Source organism: Malaclemys terrapin, chromosome 9, assembly GCF_027887155.1.
Source record: "Malaclemys terrapin pileata isolate rMalTer1 chromosome 9, rMalTer1.hap1, whole genome shotgun sequence".
In the NCBI taxonomy this organism is placed as follows: domain Eukaryota; kingdom Metazoa; phylum Chordata; order Testudines; family Emydidae; genus Malaclemys; species Malaclemys terrapin.
Window position 1 is genome coordinate 58,505,148 of NC_071513.1, and position 19,292 is coordinate 58,524,439.

A 19,292-nucleotide genomic window follows, 5' to 3' on the forward strand; every position below is an offset into this window, starting at 1 on the left:
GAGCCGAAGAGTCAGGGGAGGAGCAGAGCAGCCGCGGGAGGGGAAGTGCCCGGCTGGTATTTTTCCCGGACATGTTCGGCTTTTGGGCAATTTCCCCCGGACAGGGGTTTGATTACCAAAAAGCCGGACATGTCCGGGAAAAAACGGATGTATGGTAACCCTAGGCCTGAAGGATAAGGACACATATGGGTATTGAATAATCTGCAATGGGACCAAAGGTCCCAAAACAGAAAAACCCCTCAGGAGCCCATCCCTCCCTTACCTTGGTAACTACTTTCCTTACTTCTTTTACCCTGAACTTACTCTCTGAGCCACCTTTCTGCTCCCCTCCCCTTCCCTCCCCAGCCCTTTTCTTCCTTAGTTCTACTTGATTTTTATACCTGTCTTGCTTTCTCCATCACAGAGGGCTTTCCCTTCCCAGCTCCACGCCTTAAAGCCTGCATTCTGCCTGCAAGCCGGAACCACACTGGAGATGGTGCAGAAGCAGAGAGGAATGGGAGGGATAGTGCCTCAGGGGTGCAAAGGGGAGCGTGTCCACAGGTGGCAGATGTTATGACTAAGGCTAAGATTTTGTCATGGATATTTTTAGTAAAAGTTATGGACAGGTCACTGCCAATAAACAAAAATTCACAGAAGCCATGACCTGTCTGTGATTTTTGCTGCTGCGGCTTCAGGGTTTCTCCCACCACTGTGGTGGCTGGGAGCTGTGGGATTCCCTCTCCGCCCAGGGCAGCTGGGAGCTGCAGGGTGACCATATTTCCCAAACAGAAAATGGGAGACCCCCAGCCGCTTGCCTGAAGCATCCCCCTTTCCCGCCCCACGCGAGGCTGTCGCCTATCGCTGGAACCCTGAGGATGTCCTCCTCAGGTGTCTGTCAGAACCCTGCCAGGGCCCTGCTGGCTGCCAGCTCCAGAGACCTGCAGCCCCTGGGTCTGAAGCAGAGAATGTCACGGAGGTCTATTCTGTGACTTCCATGACCTCTGTGACATAAACATAGCCTTAGTTATGACATTAAAAAATTGCAGCACGTGCACCCTACTGCATCCAAGAGCTTGTGGTTGTACAGCAGACAGGGCTGTGGCCATAACCCCAACCTAGTCAGTTATGCCGCCTTAGCATTGTGAGGTACTATGCTAGCCATTCCTGCTTGAATACAGCCATTAGGTTTCAAATATGCCCCAGCCCTTCTCTTCCAGTAGTTAGTTTCAAAAGGGAAAATGGGACCCCCCAGCCACTCACCTGAGTGCCCCCCTCCCAGGCTGTTACTGGTCGCTGGAACATTGCTGCCTTCCCTTCCGCCCCTCCACGAGGATGTTGCTAGTTGCGGGAATCCTGCTGTCTGGCACCTCTGCTCGCCTCTCCCCTCCCTGCATGTTCCTCTGCACGGCACCCCACTTTTCTGACAAAAGTGGGCATTTGTCCTGTTTGCTCTTGCCAACTGATCAAGCTGGCAAAGGCAAACGGGACAAATGCCCACATTTGCACACAAAAAAAGTCGGGATGGCCGGGACAGGGCTTAAAGAAAGGACTGTCCCTGCCAAAATGGGATGTCTGGTCACCCTAGCTACAGACCTTGGAAGTACTCTTATCAGAGTCTTCTAATAAGGAGGGGAATGCAGTTGTTAAAGAAATGTGATTTTCCTGCAGAAAATTCACTAAGCCATATTTTAGAGCAAAGTGGGCAGAGTTGTAAGTTTACTAAGATTTTATTTTAGTTTCTCTAGAAATTGGTAAAACAAAGATTGCAGACACCAGCTTTTGTGGGCTTTGTCTGCAGCTCCCAGACATATTCCTTGGCAGCCTATGGATCTATGCAACAGGCTACGGAACTACTCCGAGTCAGCACTGTGGGCTGCTGAGTGATTTACAACTCAGCCATAGCAAAGGCAGAGTCCAAACGCAGCAAGAGTGACAATGGATATGCCAAGAATCATAGCACAATGGCTGCCTCTCTTACCCTAGCCTCGGCAAGCCTGTCTCTTCTCTGCTATGTATTCTTCTTGCTGAACAAGCAACAGCTGTGGAAAAATATTCCTTGCTGAGGGGGCAGGGGGAGAGAAAAGAACCCAGTCTCCAGTCCATCCCAAACATTTTTGTAACAGCAGGAGCCCACAGCCCCGCTGCCTTGTGCCCAATGACACAATCAATGCCTCTGAGGAACCGTGTGTGCAGAATCCAATATACTACATATATAAAGTAACTTTCAAAGGCATTGGGAAGCCTTTAGTTCAATCAACACCATGTGAAGGATTCTCAAACCCAAACCGGATGTTCTGACAGAAAACAGTGCAGCCAAACCCCTTTCAAATGGGTAGCCTCCATTCTGATTATGCACCAGTCTATGAAGGGAATGGCTAATACATCCCCTCACACCAGCTTTCCCCAGGACCACAGAAGAATCCACAAACAATTCAACCCCCTTCACCGTCCATAAGATGATAAACAGTCCAAGTCTTGTTACTAGATTTGCCCGTTATTTTGGGGTATGCTCATTTATTAGGGTTACTCTTCTGTGGGGGGGGGGGGAAGAGGGGAGATTCTGTAATTCTATCAATGTACTAGTGTCATTTGTGTTCTTATATGAAGCGCACTTCTCCCTTCTGCAAGTTCCCTCCCAATGGAGCTATCCTGCAGGACCTAGGTTTCCCAGGGCTGGGTTCTTCCAGCCCCAGAATCAGCTGAACACACACACACACACATACACCTGAGAGGACCAGGTTAATCAGCACTCCCAAGCTGACCCCTTATATGCCCCTGGACTCAGCAGGCTGAGTTGAGCAGCACTTCCAAACTGCCACCCTCATATGCCCCAGGTTCAGCACGTCCCTATTCCCTCTTTCACGTTACAATTGTTCTGGTAGTAACCCACTTGATTAACAAACCACAAAGGATTTTTGGGTGCTGCAGGAATCTTTAGCTTAGGTATGAAGAACGTTGCTGCAGAGCAAATGGGGAAGCCAAAAAACGCCAACAGGGGGTGGGGGTGGGAGAGAGAGAGAGAGAAGCAACCAGCTTAACCATGAAAGTTATTTATTGCCAGGTAATAACCATACAAGGGGAGCCAAACAAACAAAACAGTTATAATATTATATCTCACTTAAATTTGATTATAAAAGTCAGGTTTAGAAAACTATAACTGATCACACAAGTCAGGGTCAGAAGGCTATACCGAGAGAGAGAAAGCATGCTGGGTTCTCACCACTCCGTGAAGCTTGAATCGATCAAGGATCCCAGGTGGTGGTGGTAGCTGGGGGTCCGGAGTGCTGGAGACTGGCAGAGCCCCTAGCATGATCAGTCAGGAGAAGATGAAGTCTCAATGGAACTGATGCAGATGTTGGATACAGGCCTCAGAACACTTACTTGAGAATGGATAGGGGTTTTTGTAGGGAAAGAAACAATGATTCAAGAGAGAACACTAGATTTGTTTATGGGTAAACTGATGGCTCAAGGGAGTATACCAAAGTTGTTTTGTTCAGGATAGACAACAGGAACAGCTCATTCCTGACTATGGGCCGTGTTCCTTCCAGGGAGCTCACAATGCAATTAGGCAGCTTCAGTATTTTGGATGCTAATAAAGGATTTATTACTAGAATTGGTCTGATAACTACTGAGCTGGGTGTATGCACACATGGGTTCATTAACATCTGGAGCAGCGATTCCCCATCATGCAGTGCTTTCCTGGTCCCAGAGTTCTGTGCTGTTCATGCCTTGGAATCTCTGTTCTCCATTCTGTATGCTAATGAGGATGCCTCCCAGTCCAATCTCCAAATGAGGCTAGGGGAGTTTCCTGAATCCTGTCACCCTTGTCCAGAGGGGTTTAGGTTGTCTCTCCCTGCCTTTTCATAAGTCCATCTTCTGATCAGCTTTGGTTCAAGTGGGGGGAGGGGAGGGGGAGGGAGGTCTTTCGTGATTCAGACAGGCTGGGTACTGCACCCTGGTTCCCCAAGAATACAGAGCTGATAGTTACTATAGAGACTGTTACCTATTATTAATTATTATTATGTGTATTACTGTAGTGCCCAGGAGCCTCATTCACAGACCAGGATCCCACTCTGCACAAACACAGAACAAAAGACAGTCCCTGCCCCAAACAGCATTCCTGGGTCCCTCCTGATCAGAGCCTGTGAAATAGCACAGTTCCTATTTTGCTCTTTGGGTTCTGTGGCATCCTATAAAATGAAGCCCAGCCAAACTCATTTCGTCAGGGGCCTATACCTGGATTTATGCCACTGAAAGCAACCCGCCTCCTCCCATTTGCTTCCTTTGCACCATTGCTTCCCAGAGAGAAGGCAGGTTTCTTTCCCCTCCTGCCTTTGCACCCTACTCCGGAGTAACTAAAAAAAAAAAAAATGCAGGAAAGAGTGGGGTGAACCTGTGATGGAGCAATCGGCCACAGGCAATGCAGACAGCCACAGGCAGCTTTGGGGAGTGTCCATGTAACAAGGAATGGTACTTGCACTAATTGCCCTCTACTGAATTACAGTTTCCAGGGAGGGCAGCCACAGGGTACACATTATACAATTGGCTTCTTCTAGCTGGGAGAGTAGCCACTTGGCCATTCTTACCTGGGAGCAGCTCTATTGCCACCATTTTCTCTGGAACCAGGGGAATCCACAATGTTTGCTGCTGAGAGCTAGACTCCTGTGTGCAGGATGCTATTGATACCCTCATACAGCACCTCCTGCTGTTAGGAATGCAGTACTGAAGGGAGACAGCACTGCTGCTTCCCACTGAGTGGAAAGCCTAAGCCATAGGTTTGACAATTCTCATAATTTTATTGAGAGTCCCATTGTTTTTTATAGTATTCTTGAAGCCCTAGACCCTGGAGGCAGGTGAATACAATAGTATCTCAGCTTTCTAGCTATCATGGGTGTGGAGAAATGCTTGAATATGAGACACCCTCCCCTAACCCCTCCAGGTGCAAAAACCAGAAGGCAAATAACAAGAAAGGCAAACTGATTGTTTTTAAACAGGATTTTTGACTGCTTGGGGTTGACACCACTATAAAGAATAGAGACAACTTTATCAGTTTTGCTTGGTTTGTTTATACGGGTGGTATTTTTGCTGGTATCCCTTTTCTGCCCAGAAGGAAGTAAAAAAGGTGAGCAAGTGTTTTAATGGGGAAAATATACATAGAAGAAAAAGGATATTTGCATGGAGGAGGAGAAGGAGGTGGTGGCAACTGATTGGTTAAATCAAATCAGTAAGCAGAACCAAGTGACTATAAAGCTAAAGGGTTCATGCCAGTTCAGGGGCTCAGAGGTCAATCCAGGTTAGGCGCTCAGCAGAGGTGGGAATTCAGTGTTGGTTAGAATCAGTCTTTTGGGGGTTTTGCCAGATTTTTTGTCCCTAAAGGTAGATTTTATTTCATTTGAAAGCTACTGTTGGAACTCTAACTCAAAGTGTACTTTTATTGGATTTCAAATTAAGTCTTTTTTTATATCCTTACACTCTATTCCTGATTACACCTGCCTTCACTATCCTCACTGTATTTGTGAATCCATGACCCATACTAAACTGTTGCATGACAGACCACTCCCCCCCAGTTGTCTCTTTCCAGCATTTCTAAGGGAGGCACTGATATGCCACATGAAATTAACACAGATTTGTACTTGTGCCCAAATGCAGCTCTCTCTCGTCAGTCCTCCCTTTTCAAACAAAAGCTAGAGAGTGACAACAATCCAATCCCTTGTGCTTCTCTTCTGCCTGATTGAGTAGAAGAATATCAGAGCTGGAAGGGACCTCAGGAGGTCACTCTAGTCCACCCCCCCTGCTCAAAGCAGGACCAATCCCCAGACAGATTTTTGCCCCAGATCCCTAAATGGCCCCCTCAAGAATTGAGCTCACAACCCTGGGTTTAGCAGGCCAATGCTCAAACCACTATGCTATCCCTCCCCCTGAAAAATATGTTGGAAGGGACCTCAGGAGGTCATCTAGCCCCCCTTCTCAAAGCAGGGCCAATCCCCAGACAGATTTTTACCCTACTTCCCTGAATGGCACCCTAAAGGATTGAACTCATAACCCTGGGTTTAGTAGGCCAATCCTTAAACCACTAAGCTATCCCTTCCCATATCCAGGGCACTGGGTGCATGGACGCAGCTATTCACTGTTAAGGTTGAAAGCCCTCACAGCCATACATGACCAGTTCCCTATACAGTAGAACACCAGAGTTATGAACTGACCAGTCAATCACACACCTCATTTGAACTGGAAGTACGCCATCAGGCAGCAGACACACCAAAAAAAAAAAAAAAAAAAAAAAAAAAAAACCCAAAACAAACAAAAAAGCAAATACTGTACAGTACTGTGTTAAACAAACTACTCAAAATAAAGGGAAGGTTAAAAAAAGACTTGACAAGGTAAGGAAACAGTTTCTGTGCTTGTTTCATTTAAATTAAGATGGTTAAAAGCATTTTTCTTCTGCAGTAAAGTTTCAAAGCTGTATTACGTCAATGTTCAGTTGTAAACTTTTGAAAGAACAACCATAACATTTTGTTCAGAGTTACGAGCATTTCCGAGTTATGGACCACCTCTATTCCCAAGATGTCCATAACTCTGAGGTTCTACTGTACCTACTTCAAGTTTGCTTGGCCAATCAATCAGCATGATAGCAGCAAGCAAAATCTTCCTATCTATACAAAGCAGCAGAGCTGTTCCTCAGGTTGAGTGAGAATCGGACCAGCTGGACGGTACTTTTCCATTCGGCTCAGTAGAAACAGAATGATGACCTCAGATACCAGGGATAGTTCTGCAGCAACTTATAGTATGTACATGTAGCCCATTCCTCTTGTTACTCGTTGTGCTACTTGCATCCCAATATCAATGAAGGAACTTCAGGCAAACTTCTGTGCAATGAGCTGTGACCACACATTAGGGGGGTGGGGGAGGGGCAGAAGCCAATTGGTGCTTTCATACTGATGAGGTTTTGAATCCTATGGGAGACTAGACAGCAAACTCGGAAATGTTGTAGTTACTGCGTTTCAAAATGATTTGATGGTCAAAACACTTGGGATGGTGTTTCTTTAACTTTTTCTCTGAACCATAAAAACGTGCTTAGATAATACCTCAGTGGATCATTTTCTTACTGACATGTACAGATAAATAGACTTTATTGCTTAACATCCTTTGGCTACAGATGGCACCTGTAACACTTGTAAAACTTGCACCACTCACATTTGTAATATTGGTTTAATCTGCAGGAAGGGTGTGGACGTTGCTGATTTTTCCAACCATTTACTAACGCAATGGGGGGAAAATGGTGAAGGGTTCAATCTAATCATCTCGTTAGGGAACAGTATGAGTTTGTGGTTACAGCATGGGACAGAGAGCTGGACTCTAGCCCAAGATGTGCAGTAGATTCTCTTCATGACTGAGAGTAAATTATTTATCATCCTCTGTTTACTTCAGCTTCCCCAGAGAGCAAACTGAGATGGTACTTCCATATTGGCGCTTATCAGAACATAACTTGAAATCTAGCTTTTTTGTGGGGAGGGGTAAGTCCTTCTGAATGGGAACTGGGGCAATGCTGTCTTCCTGACTCTACAAAAATAAATTAAGGGCCTGATTTTCCACTCACTCCCATCAGTTTTGAAGTCTTGATTTACCTGTGGTGTGAGAGGAAAATCAGACATTATAGTTCTTAAGGTATAAAGCTATATTCCTTTGTATGTGATGTTAACTCTGAAGTCTAGTGATGCTTGTATAAATGTCAGGATTATTAATTATTGCACCAGTGGCAATTTGAGAAACATCTGATTACTTTCTGATTGTAAGTGGAGTTTGGGACTGTGGAAGGAGCTTGTGTAGAATATCATCATTTCCCCCCTTACTCTTAAACCTTACAACTGGTTTCCCAATAAAATAAAACATTTTAAAAATGGTTGCTGTGCTATTTAGCACAGTATAGTTTTATTTCGTGCTTGGAAAAGTAACTCTCAGAATAGTTTTTTGGGAATATTTTCAAATATAAGACAATTTCCTGTGAATGTTCAATACTTGCATAACATTCACTGTTTTGCTGAACATTCCTGCCTATAAATTTGTACACCAGAACATGTGTGAAAAGCAAACAGGATGGCGGGAGGGGTGCATGAATTTTCAGAGTTAAAGTAAACTCATTTAGAAAGTTGAATGACCAGTGGCAGGATTTTTTTGCTACATTTTGTGTGATGCTAAGGATAAATGGGCTGTACTGCTTCTGTTTCCTTAATAGGAGTGTGAGTTTTCTGTGCAGAACATCTGAAACCAAGGCCGCTCTATTAGGCCCACTGGCAGCTTTATTACCATGTAATACAGCAGAGTGAGACATATCACATTGTCAAAATGGCAGCCAAATCACTGGAGAATACAGGTTCCAAAAGGCCAATGGTAAGGATAACACACACAACAAAGGCTCGGTTTTAGGGTTTATTTCATCTGCTAACATTCATTCTTGATCTAGACAAAAACAATTAGATTATTATTTTGAATCAATTTTTTTTTTGTGGAAAGAAAACAAACAAACCTTAACACTTCTTTTTGTAGGATGCTATAAATAAATATATAAAGCTTTAAGTGGTACTTGGCTTAAGTTAAACAGTTTTTTTAATTCCCAAAATGAAAGTGCAAACCATACAGATTCAGCCCAATGGAAATACTTAGGTGGATGGCCTCAGCCACTATGCTTTTTAAAAGAAGCTGAATCTGTTTGATCTACAACTGGGGGGAAAACAGGAGTGAAGGGTTTTATTTTAATTTTAGTTTTTACCCTCAGTCACACAACTCCTAGAGATAAGAACTGAGTTCCTTGGTAGATAAAACACACAAGAAAGGGGAAGGAAATGAATGCTCCGTCTCCATTGTCCATTACCTCTGCGGTATTCCTTGTACAGCAGAGTGGAAATTAAAGAGAACACAAGTGAAACCTCAGACAAAAGCAAATGACATCAACATAAAATCAGCTCCATTACCAATAAAACTGGTGGTAAATCCTGTGGCTGCTGTTCATTTGCGTGGCAGACTATACACACACAAACTTCACATCTGAGTTGTTTTTTTTTAAAAAAAGCAATTAAAATGAATGAAAAGGGGCAATAAAAATAAGTTAAAAACATATTCCAATATGTACAAAACAAATCATGCTCAGAAACCATTTTAATATAAAATTAATTATAGTACAGCTCTCTCAATCCAGTATGTAGAAGGGACCCCTGGGAGGGCTGAGGAAGTGGGGACTTGGGGGAAGAAAAAGGCTTGATTGCAAATCATGCTTTTCATCTTGGATGGCTAAGAATTGTACTGAAAACCACCACCCTTAGGGTGGGCAAAGCAAGCTTTAATACCCAGGTGGTTATAAGGACCACATTCCCCTTGCCAGAGTTCCTGTAGATAGGACAAACAGGCAGCCACAGATAACTCTGATTGTGTGTGAGGGACCCACTGATCATTGTTTTAACAGGATCTACTGCTAACTGAGCTGTGCTTTAAAGGCCTGGCTCTAGTAGCATTCAGCCAGTTCATTTCTGCTACTGAAACATGATATGCGAATATTAACAAAAACGAGAACAAAAGCTAACCCAGTAGCACTGTGATTTGAATGCAGCAAATTATGTGGACTGCATACCGAAACATATCCTTTGAAATACCACATTTAGTAAGCCTGTGTGCAGATTACTGTAGTGCTACCTATTTGTTACCTTCAAAAAATTCCAGAGCGGGAGGCTGGCTCAAAGAATTGGTAATAAAGGGCAATGGAGCCTTTTAACTTTGTCACAAATCAAAGTCATACCTTGCTCAGTAATAACACGGTCAATACCATATGATAGCTGTTCAGTGGTCAAGTGAGCAGGTGATCTCTGTGCCTCAATCTAATTTCTAATGGACAAGTGTCTGCATCGCTATTGACAGCTGTACTTTCTTGCTTGTGATGCCAGCAGAGGAACAAAGCTAAGAAGCGAATGACCATGGAGTCTGAATTGTAAGAACGGTTCAAAAAGCACACTGGAGGCTTTTGATGCTACTGCCTATGCTATCCTTTTTTGGATAGACATAGGACTATAGGTGCTGGAACTAGGGGTACTGGAGGTGCTGCTGCATGCCCTGGCTTGAAGTGGTTTCCATCATATAGGGGGTTTTCAGTTTGGTTCAGTGGCTCTCAGCACCCCCACTTCACAAATTGTTCCAGCACCCCTGCATGGGACTGCAGCTTGCAGGAGTGACACAGTCTGAATCACACTAAATTCACTCCAAAATTTTGCTTTTAAAGTGTTCTAACACAAATTTGGGCAGGAAATCTATGGAAGAGAGCAGCCTGAGAAGAAAGGAAATAAAGACCAGAAAAATGACCTGTGGTAAATTGTATTTCATTCACAAAGAACCCTTTGTTGTGAGATGTTTTGCCTACCTCTACAATGTAAGATACAACTGACTGGGCAAAAAGTTACAGGACACAGCATCCTTTCCAGTCAATACTGCACATTTTTCAACGGGCATGGCAAAAAGGGGCACCTAATTGGCTGGCTAGTGTTTGTGTGGGCAGGAATCTCATTCAGTAGAACCATTCAGATTCAGGCTCATCAGCAACAACACACTTCAAGCAAAAAGAAGAACAGGAGTACTTGTGGCACCTCAGAGACTAACAAATTTATTAGAGCATGTTAGTCTCTAAGGTGCCACAAGTACTCCTGTTCTTCTTTTTGCGGATACAGACTAACACGGCTGTTACTCTGAAACACTTCAAGCAGCGAAGTTTCTCTTTTCAGGAGTCTAAAAGCACACGGTGGCCTGGTTCTTGCACTTATAGCTGTGCAAAGTGAAAGCGACGTGCTACTGGATCAGAATTCTCTGCACACTGGTGGGAGCATGTCACACCTCTTTTTGCACAGGTGTAATGACAACATAAACTCTAAGAAAATGGAGAGTCAGGCCATGGTCGTTCATGGTGCCAACAATGCAGCTCCAATGTAACCACTCACACTAAGCATTAATGCTTGGATAAATTCCCATTAACACCCCATAAAGATCCCAATTGCAGTGAAGACTTTCCCTGGAAGCTCCCTGCAATCATAGCAGGAAAACAATGTAATAGCGAGTGTTGTATTGACTTGGGACCGGATTCAACTCCCATTGAATTCAATGGGAGTCTTTGTCAGAATCTCGCCATTGTCTTCACTACACCTATTGCTGTTATGAAATATTTCCTTGCTTAATGAAGAAGCATTGTATATAAGAAGCTCTAAATTTATAGAAAGCTCAGGGAGCGGCAGGGGAGATGTATTGGAAGAGAGGGGCACATATTTAACAACAACAAAATATCTGGCCAATAATTCCACTGGAGTTTCTTAAAGCAGATGGTGTCTATTAATTTTAAAACTACACATACATTTTTCATGTTATTGTAGCATCAGATAATCTGCTCCTAAAAACTGGTACCACTCCAAATTGTAGTACATATAAATCACAATAAACTACATTCACATTATGTCAAAGAAGCTCCTTTAAGCCCACTAAAGCAAGAAAATTCTGTGTCAGACAAGTGATGTATCCTACAGCTTACTGCCTGGCACCCAGCCCTTAAGAGTAAATTAGTGTAAGGTCTTTGGCCAAACAACTGGCCATAGCGGGCTGGGTATCCTTTGTTTCCTTTAATCACACTTAGAATTTATTTTTGCACCACTTTGCACTAGTTAACCCTCACAACGCTTCTTTGCAGTAAGTATTGTTATTCCCAATGAGCAGATGGGGAAACTGAGGCAGAACTGAAGGGATGTGTCCGAGCCAGGATTTGAACATGGAAATTTCTGACTCTCTGGACTGAGCTCAGACCACTAAAAATCATCGTACCTCTCTCTTCTTCCTTTTGTGGGTTTAAGTGAACTGTTAACAATACTCTGTAGTTTCATTTCATTTGTTGGTTACTGTAATATATTACAAAGCAAATGTTGAAAAGAAGTCTACCCCTGACACGCTCTTGAGGTCAGAGGTTCCTTCTAATTTTGAACCATGTAGACAGATCCACTAAAATTCAGCCAGTTATTTAGAACCCATAATGCAGAAATAACCTAGCCAGACTGGGCCAAATTCTACTGCCAGCCTTGCTCGGGCAGCTCCATTCATTGTCAACCTTTGTGTAAATGAAGGCAGAATTTGGCCCTCAGTATAAGAATTGTTCTCAGAACTCAGTACCAGTGTATGTAGTACTGCACAGCATGCTCTCTTGTGGAGCTGTTTGGATGCGTACTTTAAATATGGATTAGTTTAGTAACTATTTGTGCATTATGGATCCATAACACTGAATGCACAGTGAGAAGCCTTCGGGTAAAGTTTGATAGTGTGCACATAAAACAGTTGCTTTTTATAGCTCGTGTATAGTTTTGTGGATAAACAGCCTGTAAAACTGCATTTTGTAAAAGTCAATGTTTTCTTTAGTTACAGCAACACACATGAGCATTGGGAACTAGCAAGCATTGTTATTCCTAATCCTGGAATTTAGAGGTGAAGGAATGGGTTTGTAACACCCTCTGCCCCCAAACCAAATTCCTTTGAAGGGGAGGTTTTGCTTTCCACATTTCAGCCCGGAACAAATATTTATGGCCATGTTATACACCTCTGAAAACCGGGAGCGGTTCTTAATGGAAACACTGACAGACCCTTAAAGAGCACAACACTAGCAGGTGTTGATTGATAAGCCTGATGTAACACAGCACTTCAGCATGTCTCACTATGGTTAAAGTTAAGATGTGTAAGTACTCTGCTGGCCCAGGCTGTGAGGGCCTGATCCAAACCCCACTGAAATCAAACAAAAGACTCCCACTGACTTCAATGGGCTCTGGATCAGAGCCATAATAGGGTTATGTTTTAACCCCAAGTGTTGCTCAGGTTTTCTGTCCAGATGCTCTGTCATCTTTCCTCTTTTTAGGGAAGAGCACCTACAAAAGCAAGCTGTGTTGCTCACAGTTTATGTCGTGGAAATCAGGCAGCTCCTGCAGCAGGCATCCACCTCCCCTGCAAAACTCAATTTGAATTCTACAGTGTTGGTAACAGCATGCAAAGGCAGAGAGAGAATTAAAATACAAAGTGAGCAACACTTCAGTACATTCCTGTAAAGGGAAAGACAACTCTGTAAAAAGGACATGCTGGAGCTGAATATATCTCTCTGGCTCTCCTCCTGTGATTTCACTGTCATATTTGATCTGCAGTTAACACAGCCTCTGAAAATCAAGGTGTTTCCCATTTGATTCATACTTCACCCTAAACAGTAGCCAGTTCAGGTCCTAGGGGCCAAGTAATAATGGGTGATGTATGGAGCAGACAAAACCTGCTTCTTTTGCATGCTTCAGACCAACGCGGAAGTGCTTAGAATAGCAATAGCAACGACAAAAAATAGACAGATTTGAACAGAGTGTGGGGGAAATGTGACAATCCATTGCTGCTCTCTGAATTGATTTGAGTAGGCAGAAGCTGGTTAGACTGCCACAGACTGGGGAATGAAAGTTACCAGACTCTCTCAAAATGAGAAGGGTGCTGGTCTGATCAGGGCCTGAGACTGAAAACCATTACCATTGATTTCCCTTTCCAGGTTTATGAGTGCACCTTGTTTAAAATAAGATGTACAGAAAAGGCCATTCTGCCAAAATACAGCATGCACTGTCACCAGATTAATTCAGACCAGTAGCAGGAAATCTTATTGCCCTGGAACAAGGTCCCAGACTGCTCCCTTTGGAATCAGTGGAAGTTTTGCTATTGACTTTGGTGGGAACAGGATTGGGAACATAATTTATCTTTAAAAAAATTAGCATTTTTGAAATTTAGGTATGTGTAAGTATGTGTTCTCTGTAATTAAGATCTCATTTCACACACACACACACACACACACCCCAGCAAAATAAACATGTCGCCATTCATAACTGAGTACTTGCAGGGTATTACTAGAACTCTACCTGATGCAGGTCCATGCAGGAGTGATGCTATTCTCTCTCTCTGCTTGGCTTGTTTCATGTACAGAAAAGGATTTTCATGTGCTGTTTACAAGTTACATTGATTAAGGAATGTATTGCACATGGGAAGGGGTGACAAGATTCCATCTGTGTGTACGTGTGTGATTCTACATGGAATTTGGTTGGCTTTTATTTGGCTTTTGGAACTTCTTTGTGAAGCAGAAGCTGGAGAGGTTTGTGCATGAATTCACTAACTATTGTTACTATGGTAAAGTGGCGTACATGTGCGACACCAGTGCAATGTATCAAAACCATTGTGCTAAGTATATATTCTAGGCCACAGTCAATTTGCTTTAATGTTTCTCATCCTCTGCTGTCTTTCTTCTTTTATTTTTATTCTGCTCCATTTTCTTGACAGTGGTTGCCATTTGAGTCTAAGCAGCTGCCCCTGTGGCTAGATCATACCCTAATAGCTTAGCATGCAATCAACCTTGCCACTACTATCCTTACTTTAGCAAAACAAAAATAACGCCCCCATTAACCTCCCCCCACAAAAAAGAAGGGAAACAAAGGGAAACCTTGATTTAAAAAATTATCTATATACATGTGTGTGTTTGTATATCTGTCTTTATACTCAGGGGAAAAACAGATTAATAAAAGATCCTACCTCTGCCATCTGTTTCTGAATTTGGGAGGATAAGAAACATTACATTGTATTTGGCCTCAAAAGTGGGTGGCTGAATTTGTGCATTTTTAAATCTGAGTTTTAATGTTGACCCTTTTTTATTTTTTAGGTATTTATTTATTTTTTTAAGAATCTCATTGGTCTTGTAAGAAACAGTAAAAAGACCCATTGTTTAAAGAAGAATGCTACCTTCTGTTTTACAGACTTGCTTTTAAATAAAAGATTTGTTGGGGGTGGTTTTGTATTTTTACTTCCATGATCTTTTAACAGGAAACCCTAGAATCCCATTCAGTATAAAAGTCTGCGTAGGCTACCACTTCTCTATAATATGGCTCATGTAGTCCTCAGTGGGCAAGCGTCCTTGCTCTTCTGTCTCTTCCTTGGGAAGTGCCTCGTTGGACCGGTGAAGAAGCCTCTCTTCCCGATTCTTTATCCTTTGCTCCATCCTCTCCAGCTGCCGCTTGTACTGGTAGCGCTGTTGGAAAAGGTCCTTTGCATAGTCATAGAGCTGCATGTCCAAGTCATTGAGCTCCTCAATCCTCCGTATGGTGTTGTTATCCACCTCCACTCCGCCTGCCCTTGTACTGTTGTACTGCATGAAGGGCCTGATGAATTTCAGATTAAAAGTTCTCTCAAACAGGTATTGAGTCTTCCTCTGGAACTCTGTCAAGCCAAAAAAGGCCATGTCTCTAAGGTTCTTCTTTGCGCTCTCTAGCAGGATCTGTGCTCGCTTGTTCTCAGGGATAAAAGACATGTTGTAGCAGCCCACCAAGCTCAAGTCAGCCAACATCCTCACTTGGCGGTTGTTTGCCAAGTTATACGGGCAATCCATGAACTCCTGCAGCGTGCATCCTGACCAGTCTGTGCCTTCATAGCATGATGGCAGCTCTTCAGGGGTTGGTGTCCGACCATCACACATATGCAAGGAAGTTTTCCAGGTAGCTCCACGTTGGACGTGCCTCCATTCACTGAGGTAACGGGACACAGGGTCTCTCAGCAGCGTGATGTAGTAAAATTTTCTACAAGAAGAAGAAAAAAAATATTCAGCATGTGACAAACTGTTATGTGGTAAGCTGGGATTTATGGCACAGAACAGCAACAGTCAGTGTCTCAGCATTCATTTAATTTACCTCTCACAGATTCTTTTCTTCCCCGAATCTGTACTGCTAAGCAATCTGAGTGATACCAGGACTATGATCTCCTCATAACTCGTCTTTTCCATTTTAGTCACACCAAGTCAGAACTCTCTCTCTCTCTCGGGGATATCGCTTTCCAGCAACAGACTGCAATGTCAGAACAAATCATCAAGATTCAACTGATCCAGCAGCCTCATAGACCAACTTTGGCTTTAGGGTCTGACTGGCCTTTCACACTAACACGCACCTCCAGAGTCAGTCAAAACTCACTCTGTAGCACTGGCCAATAACTGATTTATTTATAAACTACCCAATCACTATCACCACACCGATCTATTGAGTAGACCACCTAGCACTTTGTTTATCTCACTGCTGAACTGAAACACAGAAGTCTGCATTGAGAAATGGAGCAGCAACACTTTCTTTTTTAAAATGGGAAATCAGGAAGAAAAAACTCTCTGTAGAAACAGATAAGCAGAGAGAGAGAGATTCTACCCCCAGCACCTGCTAGCTCCCATTTCAGTTGATCCATACAAATGCATATCAGAATTTTTCTCACGTTTCGTTTGCAAGTGGGATGGGTACAAAGGCAAGGCAGTCAAGAACAACACACAGAGACAGAATATATTTTCAAAGCTCCGAGTGTAGTGGAGTGAATTAAAATGCAAATGGCACCTTAAACTGTATGTCTGATACCCTATGGTGTGCAAAGAGTCACTGCAGCCTCAGTTCATGGTGTGTGTGGCTACCCAAATGCTCATCTCTCATAATAAGGGTAGCCAATTACCAGTTCCAACTGGAGCCTGACCGCAAGGCCCACTGGAGTTTTTTCACTGAATTCAGTGGGCACTGGATCAGACCCTCGGAGTGAAAGGCTTCTAGCTGCTAAAGTAGGCAGGGTAATAGATCCACCGAGGTGCCCCAGGCTTATCCGGCTGTGTGATGTCATCTCCAGGGAGGAGCACAAGGAGCTTTACTGGAATAACACGAGACATGGGATACTTTGTATCTTGTCCTTCAAGAAGGATGTAGTGTGAGGACAGGAGCAGAATTCTTTTCTTGCTAAACAAGTGTCTGTGGAATGCTGCTACAGCTTGCTGCATTACTGGGATGGCTAGATAGATATAAATGTGACGGACATTAGAGCAGGTTATGAGGGCACTGCCCTGTTTTTAGAGAAAATAAAAATGCAAAGTAAAAAATTCTGTCGTGGCTAAAGTTAGCGCACACTCATACTTTCCCAACGCCCTCAATATTACGCTTCCTAATGGTCACGCACATTGCTGTATGAGATGGAGCAATTTAAATTAAAGAAAATGCATCAAAGACCTTGCCCAGGAAATCTAATTGGGAAAGAAAACATTCTTTACACTTTCCTATTAATTCACTAAGAGCCGCATCTAAAGCCCACAACAGTGAGTCAGAGTCTATCAACTTCAGTGGGTGTTGGATCAGGCCTCAATTACTCTTTCACTTTCTGTTTTTGTGACCACAGCTGGTAAGAAAGTCTGCTATTCACGGAAGGTTTTCAATCTCACCCCGCTCTAGAATAATTGCATTGTCTAATAGAGAAACACTGGGGGGGGGGGGAGGGGGAGAAGGAACCTCCCTTAAGTTTCTTTCTCTTCCTTTTACATTGCAACCCATAACAACGATTCATCTCGCCTGACTGGGATGCAGCTATGGTTTATATAAGCAGTGCTAAGAAACCTCTAACAGATGGGGATAAAATATGACAGTGGAAAGACCAGGAAAGCCCCAATGGATGCCAGATGTTCAAGTGACAGACCCGGACACTAAACACAGCTCACATTCTTTGACGTGTGAACTGTAGTGGACTTTTTATTTATTTATTTAATTTAGTCCCATGGAATCCAAAGGGCATTTTTCATGAAGTAGTTATAAAACTGAATCTTATGCGGATAACGGTAGCACTTAGAAGCTTCAACCAAGTTCTGGGTCTCATTGTGCTAGGTACCATACAAATACATAGGAAGAGATAGTCCCTGCTCTGAAGAGCTTATAATCTAAGTAAGCAAGGGTGGGGAAAAAGGAAGTATTAGTATGCCCATTTTACATATGGAGAAGTGTGGCCCAGAGAGATTAAGTGACTTGGGCAAAGTCACACAGGAAGTCCATGGCAGAGCTAGGAACTGAATCTCAATATCCTGAGCCACTGTCCAGTGCCTTAACCACAAGACCATCTACTGGCCGACTTCTTAACTGCAGAGATAAAATGTACCTAGTATACGAAGAAAAACTAAGATTACAGATGATGCCCCATATAATGTCTTGAAATGCCAACGTTCCATTAAAACCGAGAAAACCAGCAGTTCAGCATTACTATGCTACATCCTGGTATCGTGCAAAAGCTGCAGTAGGGCACAGAAGTGAAAGGATTAAAAAGTAATATCCCCTTCTCCCCAGGATGACTGCAAAAGCTATTTTAATGGAGGGGGAGTACTAGCAAATATTTTACAATGTGTGGTCTCTCGCTAAGATTCCAGCAATGGGTGGCATGGTGGGTATGCTGGGTACAGGAGACCGATGATACTGGAAGATTTGGAGGGCTCACTTTCCAGCACAGCAGAAGATTGAAGTAGCAACCACTTCTCCTCAAAAGATAGAAACTGATCTGCTGGTGAGGAAGGAGGATGCACATCTGGGGACTGGAATACCAGCAGCAGGACTTGGTGTTTGGTGATGCATTCAGAAACTATGCTGAGCTAAGGACAAAATCTTAGAAGCGGCGAGGCCACCAAAGGGAGCTTGAAAAAAAGCCACACAAAGGGTACAGAGAGACAATGAGAATTATAAGGAAAGACCAATATTTTCAAATATGAATGCTGATATTAAGGCACCTACATCGACATCATATCACCTAAATAAGCTGCTTGCCTTGCAAACGGGCTGAAGGTCTGCATTTCCCAGTGGCTTCAATGGGAGTTGTAGGTGCTCAGCTACTCTGGAAATTAGGTATTGATATATGAACATAGGTGCCTATGTTTTGACACACAACAGTTTGAAAACTGACTGTGTGCCTGAAGTTATGCTCCCAAATCCATATTTAAACATTGAAACAAGTGGTCTGATTTTCAGAGGCACAGAGAATCCTCCGCTCTCAAGAAATCAATGGAAGGACATTAAGTTGATGGGAGCTGCTGGGTGTACAAGCAACTCTGAAAGACAGGTCACCACTATGTAGGTCAGGGGGTCCCAAACTTGGTTCGCGGCTTGTTCAGGGTAAGCCCCTGGCGGGTCGCGAGACACTTTGTTTACCTGAGCGTCCGCAGGTACAGCCGCTCGCAGCTCCCAGTGGCCGCAGTTCGCTGTTCCCTGCCAATGGGAGCTGCGGGAAGCGGCACTCTGTGGCTGGGAATGGCGAACCACGGCCACTGGGAGCGGCCATGTCTGTGGACACTCAGGTAAACAAAGTGTCTCGCAGCCTGCCAGGGGATTACCCTGAACAAGCCGCGAACCAAGTTTGGGAACTCCTGATCTAGGTGAATAATGATGGATTTAAGGCCTAACTTTAGGCACCCAAGTGTGAACATTTTA

The 19,292-nt window shown here is 43.5% G+C and overlaps 1 protein-coding gene across 1 annotated transcript in view; it reads right to left on the minus strand.

Moving 5' to 3' along the window:
* Positions 1–8,393: 8,393 nt before the first annotated feature.
* The window catches only part of HS6ST1 (heparan sulfate 6-O-sulfotransferase 1), a 298,969-nt gene continuing 288,070 nt past the window's right edge, over positions 8,394–19,292 (minus strand). The window contains exon 2 of the mRNA XM_054039225.1: positions 8,394–15,617. Coding sequence (XP_053895200.1) covers positions 14,909–15,617 — 709 coding nt within the window. The 3' untranslated portion in view covers positions 8,394–14,908. The remainder of the gene's footprint in view (positions 15,618–19,292) is intronic.